Here is an 18,290-nt window from a genome sequence, read left to right as displayed (position 1 = left end):
CACTGCGCTCCACCCCGCGTGTAACTTCCTTGACTGGCGGGGCTCGTCGGTGCTCCACTGGCTCGGAGACTGAGGCACCTGTCAGACACAGACACAGACACAGAGACAGACAGAGAGAGACAGAGAGAGAGAGAGAGAGAGACGTCCCCTTCACTCACACCAGCCACTCAGACTCAACTCAGCGATCCTCGACGGAGCTGCTTGGACTTTGCTCTGCGGGGTGTAAAGTGACAACAGGTAAGGTGCCGTCTGTCCTGCCATTGATCACTTGCCGTGCGTGTGGACCGACGCTAAACCCTGGATGAATATGCTCTGTGGGCCCTCGTCGTGTTTGTTCTGGCACCACTAGTCATTTCCTCAGGAGAGTTTGTGGCAAAGTGCATCAGAAAGAGAGTGAATTAACAGCCCCGGGAGTGTCGAGCTGTATTTGCATTCTCTTCGTGCATTTGGCAGCACTGTGCAGTTTCACATAAGCTCTCGTCTGCGTCTACTTTCAAATAAGGGACCGTGGCTCAGTGTTTCATGAAAGTTTTTCCTTTTTTCTAATATTCCTTTGAGGGGAGGGTTTGCCTTAAAGCAGTTCATTATTAATACTTAAAATAATCAGGGGTCAACAAATTTCGCTGTGCGAAAGGAAGCAGCATTTTTCCCAATCCCATAAATCGCAGTTTATTTTGTATCCAAGGAGAAATGAACGTGTGTGTGTGTTTGTCCATTCATTTTTAGGAAACAGCAGCATTATCCTTCTCTTTCCCTGTGTTTTTTTGGAAAGTGGTAGGACAGGAAGATCGACATGTCTCAATGATGAGACTGAGGAATGCTTTGGAGAACACATGCTCCCTATTGGGAGGGAACATAGTGTGACGAGATATTGTCGACACTGGCTGTGTGTTATGACCAATTTTAAATCTGCTGTTAGAATTGCACTCTTTCTCTTAACACGATTTGGTTGTTTTTGTTTTAAGGAGGACTGTAAAGGGGGAAAGAAGAACAAAGAAGAGAAACTTCGAGAACAAGCATGTCAAAAGGTGAGCATGCTGACTGATCAGATATGAATGTTGAGATGAGTTGTTCCTCCGATAAGGGCAGCGGGCATCAAAGGGCGTGTCTCCGCGTCAGACTGTTGACTGTAATTTCTGCCGTTGCCCCGATTTGAAGCAAGTGGTTGAGTATGTCTGGTGTGTCGGCCCAAAGGGGACTGATCGTCACGCATGCTCTCAAGCCGACGGCGATGAAGATGTCATTATGATGCCGCCTACAGAGTGTGGCATATATCAGATGGCGTGTGGGTATGTGACATACTGTATGTGTTTTTGTGCGTTTCAGAGGGGGACAAAGCATCTGTGTTTCGTACCACCAAAGTGCGCACCAAGCTGAAGGGAGATGGCAGCTGGTTGCAGCGCCGCAGTGAAACCGAGGAGGAGGAGGAGGAGGTGAAACCCTGGTAAGTCACCTGTTGACATGAGTTTCTGTCCGTGTCCACCCCTTACTCAGTTGCCCGAATAGACAAAATCAAGTTCCTGTTCATCCCTGCAGGGTAGCGGAGGTGAGGGCGAGCCGTGTGAACGGAGCCCCAGCTGAGACCAGTCCAGTGCCTTCACCGACAAAGCCCACCCTGCCGCCAACCAAGCCTGACGCTGAGAGGTAAACACAGCCCTCCGATGTCTCATGGTTATCTGTAGATCACTGTGAAACCTGCCAACAAAAGCATGATCGTGATGGTAACGAATCTCTGTTTTGAACCTAGAGCACCAACGTCTGGATATCTGATCAGGTAAGACCAGGTTTATGATATTATGAAGTGAACATTTGTTTCAGTGTTTGACGACAGCAGAAGAATAAGCTTAGAGTTTATAGTCACTTTCCAGCTCAGAAATGTAGTCATACAATTTGGAACTAGGAAGCTGAATTAACAGCAGGAATATCTGAGCACTGGAAGCAGCACATCATGGGACATGGGCCACAGAGGAAAACCAAACGTATATATCTATTCACACTTTTTGTTTTTTCCATACAGAGGCGTTTTCACTAAACTAGACGACAAGCCTGCATCATCCTCAACATCTAATGGTGTCAGGTAAGAGCTCCTCTTACTTGGATGAGAAGAGATCATCGTGTGACGGGCGATGCACTCTGTGACCTCTCTGATCCCCACCACTGTTCTCTCTTTGTTTTTTGCAGTGGAGCGACGCAATTCAACAAAAAGCCTTCAGAGAGCTACAAGAGAATGTGAGCGCGCACCAATCCCATTCCCCGTGAACCGCTGGCCCGCTGCGTGAGAATGTATTTTCATGAGGTGTGTGTGTGTGTGTGTGTGTTTGTGCTCCTGTCCCTCAGAGCCCCCCACACCGTGAGGCCCACCTCGGAGAACCAGGGGGGCCAGTTTAGCAGCGAGGAGCAGGAGAAACGGTGAGACTCTCCTCACACAAAGCACACCATCCAATCTGAAGAGACACGCGCCCCGGAGAGATCACATTAACATCATAATGATTTATTTCACAGGACGGAGGCAGCCAGCAACGTTCTGAAGAAATCCGCAGTCAGGCAGCGCTCCTATGTGTTTTCTGCTGCTCAGAAATATGAGTACGTATGTCTTATGTCTCCTTATGCTAATATTAATGCTCAACCTGTTCCTGGAATTCTTGAATCATAAAAGAAGTGAGTTAAATACATATATTAAAAAAAACAACTTTCCACACATTGAGAAATTGCCCTTGTCACTCACATGTGATCATAAATGTTGTGAATATACGATGGTACTTATGAAAGCTGTGTGATGGAAAACCTCAGGTCTAAAGAGAAAGTGCCTGACACCTCACCGGTCAAGAGCAGTGCATCATTTGTGGCTAAAAGGTAAATGCTCTCTCTGATATATCTGACACTGAGGCCAGAAAAGCTAATACGCGAATGCAAGTGTGTGATCAAATGTTTGTCCGTCTGTTTCTGTGTTCACGCGCGTGTGTGCACGTGCGCTCGGCTACAAATGCGAAGGGTGGAGCTTTTCGATGATGACGAAGGCACGAAGACCCCAACACCCGTCAGCCCTCCGTCTCCGCTGCCCTCCCCCGTCACATCCGTTGCCTCCGCACCAAATCCCAGACCAAGGAAAATGTGCGTCCTCCGCCATGTTTCTATCTCCAGTGCACCAATGTGATTTCTGTTCCTTTAATTTCATTCATTATCTGTGTTGCTCACAGAGGTGAGACCAGTGTGACAGCACCGGTCGATGTCGCTGCCGATGAGCCGGTGGCTCCAAAGGTGCAGGAGACGACACCCGCCCCAGTGTCCGTTCCACAAAAAGACCCATTTGGAGGCATGAAACCAGGGTGCACCAAGGTGGCCACACCGCTCCCCGAACTCCTCCTCCCCGTGTTTGTTGAAGCAGTCAACGCAGAGCCAGAGGATTCCGATGATTCTGAGCAAGCAGACACCTCTCTGGTTAAACTCACCCCAGCATTAACAACCCTGGTGTCAACCACTCCAGCAGCTCCTGCCCCAGTGTCCCCCATCCTGACTCCAACTGTCCCAAAATCACCAGCTCCAGCGTCCCCCTTCCTGACTCCAACTGTCCCAAAATCACCAGCTCCTGCCCCAGTGTCCCCCTTCCTGACTCCAACTGTCCCAAAATCACCAGCTCCTGCTCCAGTGTCCCCCTTCCTGACTTCAACTGTCCCAAAATCATCAGCTCCTGCTCCAGCGTCCGCCGTCCTGACTCCAACTGTCCCAAAATCACCAGCTCCTGCCCCAGTGTCCCCCGTCCTGACTCCAACTGTCCCAAAATCACCAGCTCCTGCCCCAGTGTCCCCCGTCCTGACTCCAACTGTCCCAAAATTACCAGCTCCTGCTCCAGTGTCCCCCGTCCTGACTCCAACTGTCCCAAAATCACCAGCTCCAGCGTCCGCCGTCCTGACTCCAACTGTCCCAAAATCACCAGCTCCTGCCCCAGTGTCCCCCGTCCTGACTCCAACTGTCCCAAAATCACCAGCTCCTGCCCCAGTGTCCCCCGTCCTGACTCCAACTGTCCCAAAATTACCAGCTCCTGCTCCAGTGTCCCCCGTCCTGACTCCAACTGTCCCAAAATCACCAGCTCCAGCGTCCGCCGTCCTGACTCCAACTGTCCCAAAATCACCAGCTCCAGTGTCCCCCGTCCTGACTCCAACTGTCCCAAAATCACCAGCTCCAGCGTCCGCCGTCCTGACTCCAACTGTCCCAAAATCACCAGCTCCAGCGTCCCCCTTCCTGACTCCAACTGTCCCAAAATCATCAGCTCCTGCTCCAGCGTCCGCCGTCCTGACTCCAACTGTCCCAAAATCACCAGCTCCTGCCCCAGTGTCCCCCATCCTGACTCCAACTGTCCCAAAATCACCAGCTCCAGCGTCCCCCTTCCTGACTCCAACTGTCCAAAAATCATCAGCTCCTGCTCCAGTGTCCCCCTTCCTGACTCCAACTGTCCCAAAATCATCAGCTCCTGCTCCAGCGTCCGCCGTCCTGGCTCCAACTGTCCCAAAATCACCAGCTCCTGCTCCAGTGTCCCCCGTCCTGACTCCAACTGTCCCAAAATCACCAGCTCCTGCCCCAGTGTCCCCCGTCCTGACTCCAACTGGCCCAAAATCACCAGGTCTATTGTTTGCTGCAACAGCGATCACCGTGAAGACTGAACCTGAACCCGAAAAAGAACCTGAACCAGAACCAGAGCCCGAATCTCAACTTTCTTCAAAGCCAAGGTCAGATACTCACCAACCAAAATCAGTGTGGCTGCACGTTGTAGCTAAGTATCAGTGGTGGGAGACGATTACTTGAGTAATTTAATGTATACTTCAAACTCTTAATCTGCATTTCAGAGGAAAATATCGTGCTTTATTTCTCCAAAACTTTATTTCGCAAGTTTAGTCTCTGGCAACTTTTGTATATGTAGATTTTAAATACAAAGATCAAGTCAATATCAATTGAAACCACCAAACATCATGGAAACCTCAAACCTTGACCAAAGCTTAGTACAATGCTGCAGAGGCATAAATGAATAAGGGATAACAGTTCAGTTATTGAATATATGATTATGTCACAAAACTATAGCTGAAACTACTGAAAAAAAATTGAACACAAGTTTAACATGTAAAACAGTATTAGATTATTGAAGTACTCAATTAAGTTAATGGTTTTTACAGTATACTTCGACCACAGTAATATGACATATGTATACCTCGCACTGCCATAATGAGCCTCAAACAAAGATGTTTGCACTAATATTTCTCTAATATTTGAATACTTTAATTCCTAAGCAAACTTTTACATGTGCTTTCCAATTGTTTTCTTTGCTCATGCCGATGGTATGTTTGCTCTCATTCCTTTAACGTGTGTGATTGAAAGCCGCCCTGGCAAACCATGTATTTGTTCTCCATTTATTTTCTACAGCTCCAGTGTTCACGCGCTCGCTGCCTTGTATGACTCTCTCATTCCTTTCGACACAACCAGGTACATGAGAAAGGACAAAGATGAAAGCAGGAGATATCAATATGAAAAAAAAAGAAGAATTATCATGGCACTAACATGCGTGTGCCCCTAACAACACGATATCTGATAATCAGAGTTCATTCCTCTCCAGTCTCAAGGATGAGGAGCCAGAGCAGACAGAGGAGGAGGACGAAGTCTCTGCCAACAGTCACGCCACAGAGAATAGGTAAAAAGCCAACAGTTTCCTCATTCCTGTCATAGCAGGGTTGGTGAGAAAACAGTTAGTAACAAACTGCCACTGTGTTCAGAGTAATCACAAAATAACCCAAGCCTCAGTTTCCGGTGCCTAAAAGTACTTCACAGACGAGGGTGTCCCAGATTAGCCTTCATTAGATGTGGCACTTCAAAAGGAATGTGTGTGTGCGTGCGTGCGTGCGTGCGTGCGTGCGTGCGTGCGTGCCAAAGCAGGAGCACTGATTTGCTTTCTTTCTTCCTGCAGTGTTGCGACGGAGCCAGCTCTCAGCAACTGTGAACCAATAACAGACGATCTCCTGTCTCTCGACGATGGGTTTGTTAAAATATATGTTCTTACTGATTGTACAATTAAGGGATCCTCTGAATATCACCCACAGGGGGGCACTGTTGGACTTCCCCCGGATTTCCCTCTCCACTAACTCAGCTGGCCTTGTGCTGAAATACCCTCTGAATCTTCCTGAATCCCCCCCCCCCCCCCCACTTGTTCATCATCTTCTCCAATTCTTCTTCTTCTTCCTCTCCCTCTCGTCTTTCCACATCTGCAGCCCAGAGGAGTTAGCAGAGCCCGTTCCCCCCAGCCCAGGACGATGGAGTCAGGATCTGCTCAGTGGACTAGACAGGTACACAAAGAGCTCTTTTCCCACCCAAGCCCCAATAACGGAGTTATGCATAGAATTATCCAAGCCGGACCTTAACTTACCTTTCCAGAGTCAAACACACAATTCGAAAGGGAGCTGTCACAAACTCTGCTCTGTATTTGTCTTTTGCGTTCGGTTTCTTTAGTGAGGCAGACCCTGCAAAGACCAGTGGCGCCATGGATCTCCTCGCTAATGATGTGATTCCAATCAACACAGAAACACGCAGGTGAGAACGGGAGCTCCGCAACCCAACAATTAGTTTTATCAGTACATATGAATGGTGTAGGGGGGCAAGAACCTCAGCTCCCCGAGGTGCACCATCTTTAATGAACCCCATCCGCCCCAAAGTTTGATCCACGAATCAGGGCTCCTCCCTTTCCAGCGTTCTACTTTAACCCCTGGTCGCCATTTCATGACGGGAAAGTCTCCGATTCCGGAAGCGACTGAGTAATGCTTTGAAACAGAGGAGCCACATCTTATCTGCCGCGCGACTGGAAATAGAAGAGAATGTTCTGTGCTGATTAGTATTGTGGCTTTGTTTTGTCTTCGCCAGCCTCAGCATGCGGCGAGAGGAGTGGAAGCCGACAGACGAGACAGCCAAAGAAATTCAAAGGTAGAGGGAGATGACAGGCTGCTCTTAAACAATTAACTATCTGTTCAGAGCTGTTTCCCGCAAAGAAATGCCTTTTATTCAGATACGCCTTGTAGTGGTTTACTGCAAACTGACTCTGCCTGCAACTGTGCTCTCTCTCTGCCCACCAGCCTCACAGAGACAGTCACTGTAACCACCAAAACTGTGATTATTACTGACAGAAGGTATGAAAGCACACACGCACACACACGCACACACGCAGGGAGGATGTCCGTCCTGTGCTATATTCAAATGGTTTTCATGCTTGTTAAATAGTTCAGTAGATTTTCAGGCTTTTCAAATGGACTGGCACTTTAAATAGTGTATGAGAAGAACCACACTAACCTTTACTTGCCCTCCTTTTTATTCCCATCATGCCGTTCATCATCCAAACCGCCCTGCTTCGTTCTCCATCTCGTCGCGCTGCAGCGAGGAGGACAATTCAGATCCCTGGAGCTCACGTGTGACAACTGTGGTCACGGAATCAAGGTAGTTTGTTTGTCACCATGTCACATGTGGGCCTGTGGCGCTTTAGTATGACTGTGTAACAGCGTATGTAATATATATGTAAATGTGTTATGAAAAAGAGTTTGCCCCCACTGAGAAGAGGGGGGGGGAAGGAATTTACTTTAAAATTTGATTCAATTGTAAGAAACATTCCTTTTAAAATAGGCAAATTCGGTTGGTTAATGAAATTGATTGTCGGTCAGGAAGAAAAATCTGAAAACAGAACTGTCATTGTTAATGATTTGCTCAGTGTAAATTGATATTGACCGGACTCTGGGTTCACTTAATGTGAAGAAAACCTGGAATACACTTGTTTTTGCCAACCAGCAGCAGAATAGTCTTCCCATTTGTCAAAGACATCCAGATTCTGATTCTGATTGAGTCTGGCCCGCAGGCTCCTCTCTGTTGCTGTTTACCATTCAAACTGCATTAAATCTTTCCATTATGAGTCAATGTGATCAGAATTCCTCCGACACAAGATGGGCCACGCTGACAATTGAGAGTGAAATCAGTGTGAAATTGTTTTTCAGCTCGGCTGATCCGTTTGATCCATATCCGATAGGGACCACATCCCCTAACAGGTAATCATATTGGTTTGGAGCTGTGACTGTTTTCCAGCCAGACAGATAGCATCGCGTCATGCATAATGCAGCAGCTTCTGATTATGAGCCTCTTTTCTCCATTGCAGCTCCTCTGACCTGCTCCAGCCCCTTGAAGATATTTCCATCAACAGGTACATGAATGATAATGCAAATTCCTCTTTTCATATTTTGTCACCACCTCTGTTTGTTGCATGTTAATACATCGTATCCTCTTTATCACGATGGCTTCACTTTGTGAAGTTATTGCAATAATTCATTCATCATCAGCAGCTTGCCAGCTTATTGATATGCTTATGTTGATTTATTATTTCTTTTCACATTTCTTCAGGGCACCAACCACTTTCATGGAGTGTAAAGATCCAAGCCCAGAAGTACAGTACGTAAATTGCACTTATCTGTCTTTATCTGAAATCTAGCAAAACATTTTAATCAAAATAAGGCTACCACTATCAATAACTTTCAGTATTTATTCATTTGAGAATTATTTTTTAGAAATAGATTAGCTCTGGAATGATTAGACAATTAATCAGTCGATTAGAAAGAAAATTAACTGGAAGCAATTTTAATAATCCATTAATCATCACTGGCTCCATGTTTTCAATGTGATAATTTTCTCTTTGTCTTAAATCATTGTATATTGAATATACAATGATTTAAGACTATTACCTAAAGTCCTGAGAAACAGCGATTGGCCTTTTTCACAGTTCTCTGATATTCAATAGGCAAAACAAATAGTTGATTAATTGAGCAAATGATCTGCAAATTATTTCATAATGGGAATAATCGTGGATTGCAGCCCAGCAGTAAATCAACCGTTTAGTCCATGAGAATCATAAAAATGTGAAAAAAACGCTTGCTTCAATCTCCAACAGACAGCAAACTATTTATTATATATATATTCAAATTATAATGTTGCTAAAAAGAGTAAAGCAGCAAATTCATACCTTTGAGAAGCTTGAACTACAAAATGTTTGCCCTTTCTGCTTTCAATTACCTGAATGATTTTCTATTAAATTATTAATGTCATTCAGCACTAGAATGAAAATGTCTATATGCAATGTCTTATATGAAGCTCTTTTTTCCTCCAGTATGATCGGTAATACCCAGAGATCCCTCACAGACGACATCATCCCCATCAACACTAACACCACAAGGTATTAAAACCTAGTGCATAACTGTGTTATGAATGTGTGAGTGAGCGAAATCAATTTTCTCAAGACAGCATACATTATCATTGTCTTGAACTGCTTGATCTGACACAATGTCTCGCCACTTTGGCTCCTCAGCCTCAGCACTCAGCGGTCATGGGCGCGCACATGGGAAACAATCCCACCTCAGCAGATTAACACGGACGAGAGGTGACGACACGCTTCGATTTACTCGTACACATTTCCGCCACAATGCGGCCGACTGTGCTTCAGTCGTCTACATGCGCCCATCGTTGTCCATTACGCGCTAAAAGCCTTTCACTGTATGTCCCCTCTCAGCCAAGAGCCTGAGCCGGAGAACCAGGCTGGAGATCAACAGACGCTGATCAGGTTTGAGAGAAAGTAAGTCGTCTATTCTGTTAAGAGCTCCGGGTGCATATCTGCTCCTTTTATTCCCATAACCGCCTTCGCTTTCACTACGGCGGAGTAACTAGGCTTCTGCAGCATCTATTCATTGAGCCATGAGACATTGTGCACTGGTGCTGATGGAAATAGGTCAGATACGGTGTGTATCTGTTACAACTGTGTCATTTACAGATCCCCTTCCCCCTTTTTCTTTCTCTCCCTTTTTTCTCCCCACAATATTCATTGTGAATTTGTCAACCTATCGTCTAATGCCATGACTTTTGTTTGTGCTCAAGGTCCAGCGAGAATGACTCCCCATGGGACAGGTGGACATCGCCCACTGTTTATACTATCACTACAGGAGAGGAAGATGAGGAGGAGGAGGAGGAGGAGGAGGAGGAAAGAAGGTATCTCCGCAGTAGCTGAGCTCATTAAATGCATATTAAAGCACTTTTGTTTTTTTGCACCATTTTAGCAGGATGTGATTATAGCACCTTAGCATTCAATGGCTGTCAACCATTTAATTGAAAGCGAGCTAAATACAAGTTCCTCGCGGCTTGCTCTGAGAATAATCATCTTTTCCTCAACTTCTTATTTCTTTTCTTTTTCTTTTCTTTTTAACTTTTAATACAGTCACGGTTTTTCATCAGTGCTGCCAGACTTATTATAATACAGCAATGTCTTCTGTTTTTGTAGCCCCGAGGACACACACATGCAGACAGTCACAACCGTCACCACTATCAGGTAAGGGGTGGGGACTTTTGAAATTCTTAAAACTCCCTCCTTCAGATGAAACACTTTTGAGATAAGAAGGAATGTGGATGAGCGTGAGTGGCATTGCCTTGTGTTTACAATCACAATGCAGCGGAGGAGGGCTCAGGATGAGGCAATGCTGCGGTACATAAGAAAACAGACCACACCTGGTCAATAAACCCTGATCCCTCCGGAGCTGTGATTCAGAAAGATCAGCTTTATACACTTCACTGGATAGTGTCCAGCTTATTGACTGCCATAGCCCCCAGTAAAAGTCTAATACAGCTTTCTTTATTTTCCAGGGAGATACACAGTGAGCCAGAGCCTGCGATGGATCGGTAAGTTGATGATTTTGTTTGTGTCAGACGCAGCATAATGCAACAATACTTTTTCTCCAGAGTGTTATTTTCTGTTTTTTTTTTTGGTCCGTTTGATTTTCCTCACTTTTGCAAAAACACTACTAGAGCTTTTTGGTTTTTTTATGACCCTAGACATTAAAAAAAAAAAAAAAAAGGCTATGTAGCTGCTTGTAAATTACACCGGTCAGCCACAACAATTAAAACAGTTATGATACTGTACAGCTGTATCTGTTTAACACTCAACTCTGGGTCTTAAGTTACCCACAACTCCTGTATGAAGGCTGCTGAGACAGTCTCAACTCTGACGCTGCTCACGTTAAATGACAAAATCTGCTCTCCCATTGTCTTTCAATTTGCCCTCATTTCCTTCCCTCCAATTACCAGTCTCCAGATGTCAGATTAATGGCGTGTATTAGAGATGTCCTTTTGTCAAAGCACAGCCCGTTAAACAGCATGCCATTAACAAGCGATGGCAGAAAATGATTATCTCCTGAGTTGCATTTGACAGATGCAGGGTCCCTCTGTACAACCCATCACGCCGCTGCCGTCACTCACCGGCGAGTGAAAGATGAGACTAACCCTGCTGCACTTTTGTCTCCAGTCATGAAACCAGCTATTCCAGCACCGTGGTGGAAGAGGAGCGCCGTGTCCCAACACCAGAACCCAGCACCAAGAAGTGAGTGATTTGACAAAGTGGACTTTTACATGAAAGTGACAACTTTTATCTATTTCAACTGACAAACTGGACTTTTACATGAAAGTGACAACTTTTATCTGTTTCAACTATTAACTCACTCTTTCCTTCCGCTGCCTCTATTCAAGGCCGTTTGTATATGTGAAGGAGTATGTCAATGCAACAGAGCTGTCCTCGCATAATGCCAGAGATCTAATGGATAGGTAAGACCGCCACACTATTTAGACTATCAAATAACAGCATTGATTAAAAAGAAATACTGCTCTGATTATGATTTTGCCCTTGTTTCCACAGTGGGTCAGATTATTTGACATCAAGCTCCACGAATTACTCTTACAGCAGCCCCTCCGCATACTCCAGGTAATAACACAGTTGGACATGTAACTGCTTTCACCAGTTACATGTCCAAGTTCCTTCTTAACTGCATCTATGTTTCTCTACGACTGACATTTCAACTCCTTCCAGATCTGAGGCCAATTTACGTTCAACTGCCTTCAGTGTTTACACTTGATCCGCCGCTCATTTCAGATACAAACGTTCACTCAATTTATCACTGGCTCTTTGGATGATGTTGCTCTGGTTTCCACAGTGGGTCAGATCATTTGATACCCAGAACCTCCACTTAACTCCGGGCCAAAGCACAATATCCAAGACCTGTTTTAAACAAGCTTTAAGCCGAAGGTCCCTCTGCCTTGTTATTTCCTGTTCTGATGAAACTAGATATGTACAAGCAGCAGGGAAGAAATTCCACCAAGCCCGCTGATTAGGAGGCTAAGCTGGGGTATGACAGGATCATTTACACTTCTTACATTTCCTCACACAGGACAGAAAAGGTCACAGGTTATTTAAGCAGACAGAGCTGCCGTTGCACTGGAGCTGTTTGTGAATGAGCTGCCAAACTAACTTGTCTCAATTGCTCTGACTTCCCCAGGGGCTCGCTGTCGTCCGCCTGTACATTCTGCGGAGAGCAGGTGGGCAATGATGCCAAGATCACCATTGAGCATCTCAACATCAACTGTCACCCCGACTGCTTCAAGGTAATTCATGTCTGCTCACACACGAGGTATTTATTGGCCTCCGACGCGTTGAACACGGTCACATGTCCCTGGAGAAAATGAGATTTTCGTTAAATCTTAAAAAATGATTTTGCTCTGAGCTGGATGAACAGATGGATATCACTCTCATGTCTGCACAATAAATTAATGAAAGATATGAATAAATTACATGAACACAGACCGTAAACAGGGGGGAATCGCACCATAGTTCAAAATGTTGTCTATCCCAACGGTTCTAAAGCTTAATAAAAACTGAAATATGTCTCATTAGCGTCAGACTATTTCTTAGCCAGTGACGTTCTCTCTATAGCGGTTGTGCGGTAACCTCATTGTTTGTTTTACTGACCAACAAATCTGAGAGAACTTGTTCACTGGTAAATTTAGGAGTATTTTCTCATTTACAGCCGTTATGCTATGATGCTTGTATTTGACTGATTCGAGTGTGGCATCAATATTTTTTATTTATTGGCGAGGCAGACAATAAGCCTATTTCCCCAAATCCTGAACTATCGCTTTTATCTCATATAATCACTTAATTCCAAATACAAATGATGTTCAGCTATTGTATACAACAGGGTTTAACCAGTTACTGGTGCTTTCAGAGCGAAATCAGTTTTCTGTGCCGTGCATTGTGGAACAAAGGAATGTATGACTGAACTTCAGGGATAAAAACACTGCTCTGCACTGTGGTTTTGTTTAATTACATTTCCTAATGGTATTCTTTTAATTTTTCCAGTGCGGCGTGTGTCGTAAGCCTATGGGAGACCTCCTCTACAGTATGTTCCTTCATGGTGGGAAAGTCCACTGCGAGAGCTGCTACTCCAACGCCTCCGACTGATTATTAAAGCTCTTCAGCGGCCTCTTATCCCCGTCCCTTCCCTTCATGTTCATTTGCATATAAAGTGAGAACTGGTCTTTCGCAAAGTTTGGATGTGTTCAGTGGGAACTTTGCTGCGGTTTAGGGTGGTGAAGATACCATTGTAGTGAACAGCATGATTTTGTTATGTTGACGCTTACGCTAGGTTCAATTTGTAATTTTCTTAAACATGTTAAACAAGCTTGTGTTGTTGTTTTGTTTTCTTCGCTGGTGGTGAAAGCTGTATCTGCCTCAGTAGACTATGAAGGATAATGTCTGTACAACATGATGTGCTAACTGTGAACAGACTAATTCTGGCAAGTGGGGTGCAATATCATGATTTAGCAGATGAGTAGTTTATACAAGAAAATGACTTTTTTACAAAATGTTTACTTCCTTCTCGATACAAAATAGTGTGTTCACATGTATGATGCTTTGTTAACAAAATAAAATGATTTATATGATGCTGGTAAAAAAAAACGTGATACAAAGTTAGTGTCCGAGGAGGCTGCTGTGCAGTCCCTAGCAGTTACATGTTTTAGAAAAAAGCGTTATCTTAAAAATGATTGCACATAAAGATGGTCTTAGCATCATGTTACGAAAATACAGTTTGTAGTTCAGTATAAAGTTTCCACGACAGAAATTCATTAGCTGTTCCTGAGGACTCCCTTCATTACGCAGTGGCGGTTTCCCACTGGGAGATGTGCTTAACTTTCCATTTGCCCTGCTCCGCTCCTCAGCGAAACAATATTTCCTCTGCATAGTCACTTAAAATAGCAGTGTACATAAATGTGACTTTAGATAGTAACCATCAGCCACGTGCTGAGTAACTGTAAAGAAGCGAATGTAGTACATTGTCTAAAGTCTTGATGGTCTTCACACACAGTTAGGCAGAGCTCCCTTGGTACAGAGGACAAGTCTCTGGCTCTGCCCCAACCCAAAGAAAATGTGCCTCCCATGAGACTGTGCATCTCCAGAACAGCATTAGCAATGCAGGGCAGAGAACGGGCAGAGATGGCACCTCAGTTATAGGAATACTTATAGCATATAGTTCTCTAAATTTGAAACATAATCTTCCCATTACCGAACTTGGGGTAAAGGACAAAAGTTAGCCGAACACAATATCTAAATCGTTACAGTTTCACCAAACTGCTCCGAAGAGTAAAAGAGTTTTGGCTCTTACGCAGAACAATGAGTAATTCCTGCAAAATATTGGACCCCGCCCCTGTAACCAGGGCCTCTGTCAGTGTTTTCCTCTGGCTCTGCTCACAGCTATGTTTTGGATGTGCTTCCACAGCAGCGAAGGGTCCGACTCATTATGTCTTATCAGAGACTCCAGTCCCTCTGCTTGGTCCAGGCTCTGCCAGTAATCCTGAGGCCATATTTGCAACCATCTGCGGACAGATATAAAAACTGATTAGGCTCATCACAGAGGATATTTTAATGAGACAATTAAAATAGGCTGATTTGCACATCCGCCCCCTCCCCTCACATCACTGTTATTCACACTGACGAACAGAAGGACTTTTTTTTGCAAATGGCTCCGTGAGTTATTAAAGGTAACTCACGCATCGTCTGCAGGTAAGTCTTTGACGTCTCCGTACCCAGGGCTGGGCAGGGGGCATCCCATGTGATTGTTATCAGCCATTTTAGGCTGAGGAGGTTGGCTCTTCTTGGGTGCTCTCCTGTATCCTCGCTCTGCTGCCAGTCGCGCGTTCTCCCGGTCGCACACGTAACATTCAAATCCATTCAGGTAGTTGGGTTTACTCATATCATTAACCCCCCACTCGCGAGTCTCTAGAGCCTCTAGCAAGTGGATGTTGGTTACACGGCTGGGGGTTTTAAACTCTAGATATTTTGCATATTCGTCATCCTTCTCATCAAGACGTTTGAGGAAGTCAGCAAGAGCTTTTGGCGAGGGGAAGTTATCGACGATGACTGCAGAGTGGTCGTTGGGCATCCAGTCTGCCACCACGGAGGAGCCCCGATAGACAGGCACACAGCCCTGATGGAGAGGCCGCCACAGCTTCTCCGTCATGTAATCTGGACAAAGGCCATTCTCCAGTGCCAGGTGGAACTTGTAGCGTGCTACAAAATTCATGAATCTGGATTCCTCACCGGTAGCAGTGGCCGTGTCCTCCAGATGTTCTGGTAGAGGCTTGTTGTTCAGGCATTTCCCGTAAGAGTCCACCTGCAGAGACAGAAAATCACGTGTGAGAAAGGAGACGCATGGGGGCATAGTTAGAAAACATTTGGCAAACATTTAATAGTACAGTTTTCATAAAACCCTGATTAGACATTTCACAAACATCACAGAGCAATGGTTACAAAGTATTACATTTACTGGTTCCACTGTTTGATCTTGACCTGCTGACGTGTGTGCACAAGTTTACGAGGGGAAATTTCAAAGCCATGTGAGCCGACTGTTTTTTATGCATCTTATTGAACATGGTCCTGAGACACCTCCTCTGAACTTTACCTCGATGTACTTCATGAGCTCCTTGACGTATCTGTCTCTGTCTGACGGCACGTCGCAGTGAGACTGCATGTACAGCACAGGAGCCAGGCCCTCCCTCCTCAGGCGGTTCTTCTCCTGCAGGGACACGGCCACAGGCGCCAGCAGGTAGTCGAGCGAGGGCAGCCACTGCAGGGTCAGGGGATAGTCGGACTCCCAGCGAAACGTGGCGGTGTAGTTGAACAGCCTGATTCCCGGTGCATGAGAGAGAACATAGTTGTTCATGGGCGACTCTTCGTGGAACAGTGCCCAGGTCTGGTGGCGGAGACGGGGCAGCGGTGCCTCGTAGGCCCTGAAGTCTGTTCCGTAAAAGATGATGGATGCTGTCCGCTTGTACAGCTGGACCTGTTTTGGAGATCACACTCAAAATTACTGGCAGAACAGTTTGGTGGTGATGATTAATACTTATGTGCATGCATCTTCTTCTCAAATGAAAAACTCTGAGAGGTTAAGTATCTCTTGTACCTTGCGGTTACTAGTGACCAGGCAGGAGGACGTGGCACAGTCGATGCGTTCACTGTCACCCGGAAAATGTGGGAACAGTCCCCCGCTCCACCAGAGGATAATGGGCAGCTCCTTGTTGCTGCGGCGGTCGGCGTTGCCAGGTCCTCTGTACGTACTGATGGAGGCGAACTCCATCTCCGACAGAGCACTCTGGGGCTGAAAGGCTCCTCGGTCCACTGCGTCCGGGTCCCCCAGGGCATGTTGGTCGTCTGGAAACGAGGCGAAGGAGACCCACACCCAGCACAGGACACCGAACAGCCCCAGACAAACACAGGGCACCAGGCTGCCCCTCCCGGCCATCTGCACGGTGGAGAAGCACAGAGAATGTCAGAGAGGCAAGTGATCACTGATAACATCAAACTAAATGCTTCATGGTGATCATAACGGATGCGTTGATTTCCACCCGAAGACAACTTCGTTATAACCAACACTCAAGAAACTCTTTTCAAATAACGTTTCAATCATACGTGTCGTGTGCCGTCAGAGCACGCAGAAGCATCGCGACACCCGGGACTTTCCTACCGTCGTCACTGCTACAAACACATGAAGGGACGTTCTCTCGCTGTTCTTCAGAAATAGTGACAGATTATTGTAGAGATGACAACGGGACGGCGTGCGAGGAGCAGAGGGGGTGAAAACAACCCACTCTTCTTCTACGTTTCTGCCGCGCTGCTTTTTTCTTCTTCGGGTCGCAAACTAACCTTATGTAACACAGCGCCTCCTACAGTTCAGGTCCCACCAAATATCTGTCGACACTGCAGCAGTGTAAATTTAATTTGTTTTGTCACAGAATATTACAGAATTACCTTAGAGTTCTGAAATTGCAAACAGAAAAAAGATAATACAAAAAGCTTAAAGAAATAAATCTGAATGACGTTATGAACAGCTTTGAAATACACTCCTGTGAAAGTGATGTGACAATGCTTCTAGTACGACGTTTTCATTTGATTCTTTCTTTTGATCGTAATTTGTTTCAACTAAATAATGTAAAATACATAATATATTGTTCTTCAGATGAATGAAAGCTGTTCAATAAAGAATTATATAAAATAATCATCAAAAAGGTAGAAAGGCCTATAAAAACACATGTTAATCTTGACAGTTGGAGGTTTGTCTATATCTTGCTCTAAACAACAAAGTTCACAGTCATTGGCTTCCAACACTGTTGTGTTCATCAGTAAAAAATGTATTTTCATATTTAAAAAATGACTCACTAATGATCATTATGGGTTAATCTGCTGATTATTTTCCGATTAATCGATTGACTGTAACAATTACTTACTGACATCTCGCTTGTGCCTGTTTTATCCAATTAAGTCAACCTCAAAATTGCTGAAATAATAAATCAATTAATTGTCACTCTTGAGGAGCTGGAATCATTAAATATTTGTCATTTTTACATGGAAAATTACTTATATAATTATCAAAAATGATTACCAAAAGAGATGTGTTATTTCTTTGTCAATCAACTTATTGATGTATATATAAAATGTTTTTAGTTCTTATATGTAAACGTGGAAAATGTGTTTTGCGATTCCGATTCTTTTTTGTAAAGATAGATAGATAGATAGATAGATAGATAGATAGATAGATGGATAATTACTTTATTTATCCCAAGCTGGGAAATTCCGGTGGAACAGCAGCACGTTTCACACAGCACACAATATATACAATATATACACAAACAAATGTAAAAAATATACAAATTGCAAAAATATATAGGATACAAATAATAAATATAAAGAATTTACATGAATATTAATAGTGGAAATAATTCAGTAGTACAATCAGTTACCAGCAGTTTGTAGAGTGTAGTGTTGTTGAGTATAACTGTAAAATAAATGTAATCCTATCTTTCAATCTGAAATATAGCGGAGAAGAAGTATATAGTTAAGTGTGATTAAGAGAAAAAACTCA

The 18,290-nt window shown here is 44.7% G+C and overlaps 2 protein-coding genes across 10 annotated transcripts; one reads left to right on the top strand and one right to left on the bottom strand.

Annotated features, from left to right (window-relative positions):
- Positions 1-48: 48 nt before the first annotated feature.
- On the top strand, positions 49-13,556 carry znf185 (zinc finger protein 185 with LIM domain). Of its 8 annotated transcripts, none has more exons than XM_047334314.1 (35): positions 49-237; positions 966-1,028; positions 1,327-1,444; positions 1,537-1,644; positions 1,748-1,774; positions 2,018-2,077; positions 2,182-2,229; positions 2,338-2,409; positions 2,503-2,583; positions 2,791-2,853; positions 2,992-3,111; positions 3,198-3,881; positions 3,927-4,724; positions 5,413-5,472; positions 5,603-5,677; positions 5,951-6,019; positions 6,252-6,326; positions 6,490-6,570; positions 6,898-6,957; positions 7,107-7,160; positions 7,405-7,464; positions 8,013-8,063; positions 8,171-8,215; positions 8,413-8,460; positions 9,173-9,238; positions 9,371-9,442; positions 9,572-9,634; positions 9,934-10,044; positions 10,334-10,381; positions 10,693-10,728; positions 11,351-11,425; positions 11,572-11,646; positions 11,738-11,803; positions 12,375-12,480; positions 13,235-13,556. In XM_047334314.1, exons 2-35 carry the CDS (start codon positions 1,019-1,021, stop codon positions 13,334-13,336), a joined length of 3,687 nt encoding a protein of 1,228 aa, XP_047190270.1. In that variant the 5' UTR covers positions 49-237; positions 966-1,018; the 3' UTR covers positions 13,337-13,556. The 8 variants fall into 8 exon arrangements, with proteins under 8 accessions (XP_047190270.1, XP_047190271.1, XP_035505552.2 ...); XM_047334315.1 differs by having other exon boundaries at positions 3,198-4,361; positions 4,407-4,724; XM_047334316.1 differs by having other exon boundaries at positions 50-237; positions 3,198-3,728.
- Positions 13,316-17,050, bottom strand: fut11 (fucosyltransferase 11 (alpha (1,3) fucosyltransferase)). 2 transcript variants are annotated; one of them, XM_035649666.2, is made up of 5 exons: positions 16,896-17,050; positions 16,335-16,673; positions 15,834-16,214; positions 14,923-15,545; positions 13,316-14,748 (listed from the first exon to the last, which is right to left on the bottom strand). In XM_035649666.2, exons 2-5 carry the CDS (start codon positions 16,671-16,673, stop codon positions 14,598-14,600), a joined length of 1,494 nt encoding a protein of 497 aa, XP_035505559.2. In that variant the 5' UTR covers positions 16,896-17,050; the 3' UTR covers positions 13,316-14,597. The 2 variants fall into 2 exon arrangements, with proteins under 2 accessions (XP_035505559.2, XP_035505558.2); XM_035649665.2 differs by having other exon boundaries at positions 13,725-14,748; positions 16,841-16,983.
- Between the last annotated feature and the right edge of the window lie 1,240 nt (positions 17,051-18,290).

Source organism: Scophthalmus maximus, chromosome 9 (genome assembly GCF_022379125.1).
Source record: "Scophthalmus maximus strain ysfricsl-2021 chromosome 9, ASM2237912v1, whole genome shotgun sequence".
Classification (NCBI taxonomy): domain Eukaryota; kingdom Metazoa; phylum Chordata; class Actinopteri; order Pleuronectiformes; family Scophthalmidae; genus Scophthalmus; species Scophthalmus maximus.
This window is presented reverse-complemented; position numbering and strand designations above follow the sequence as displayed.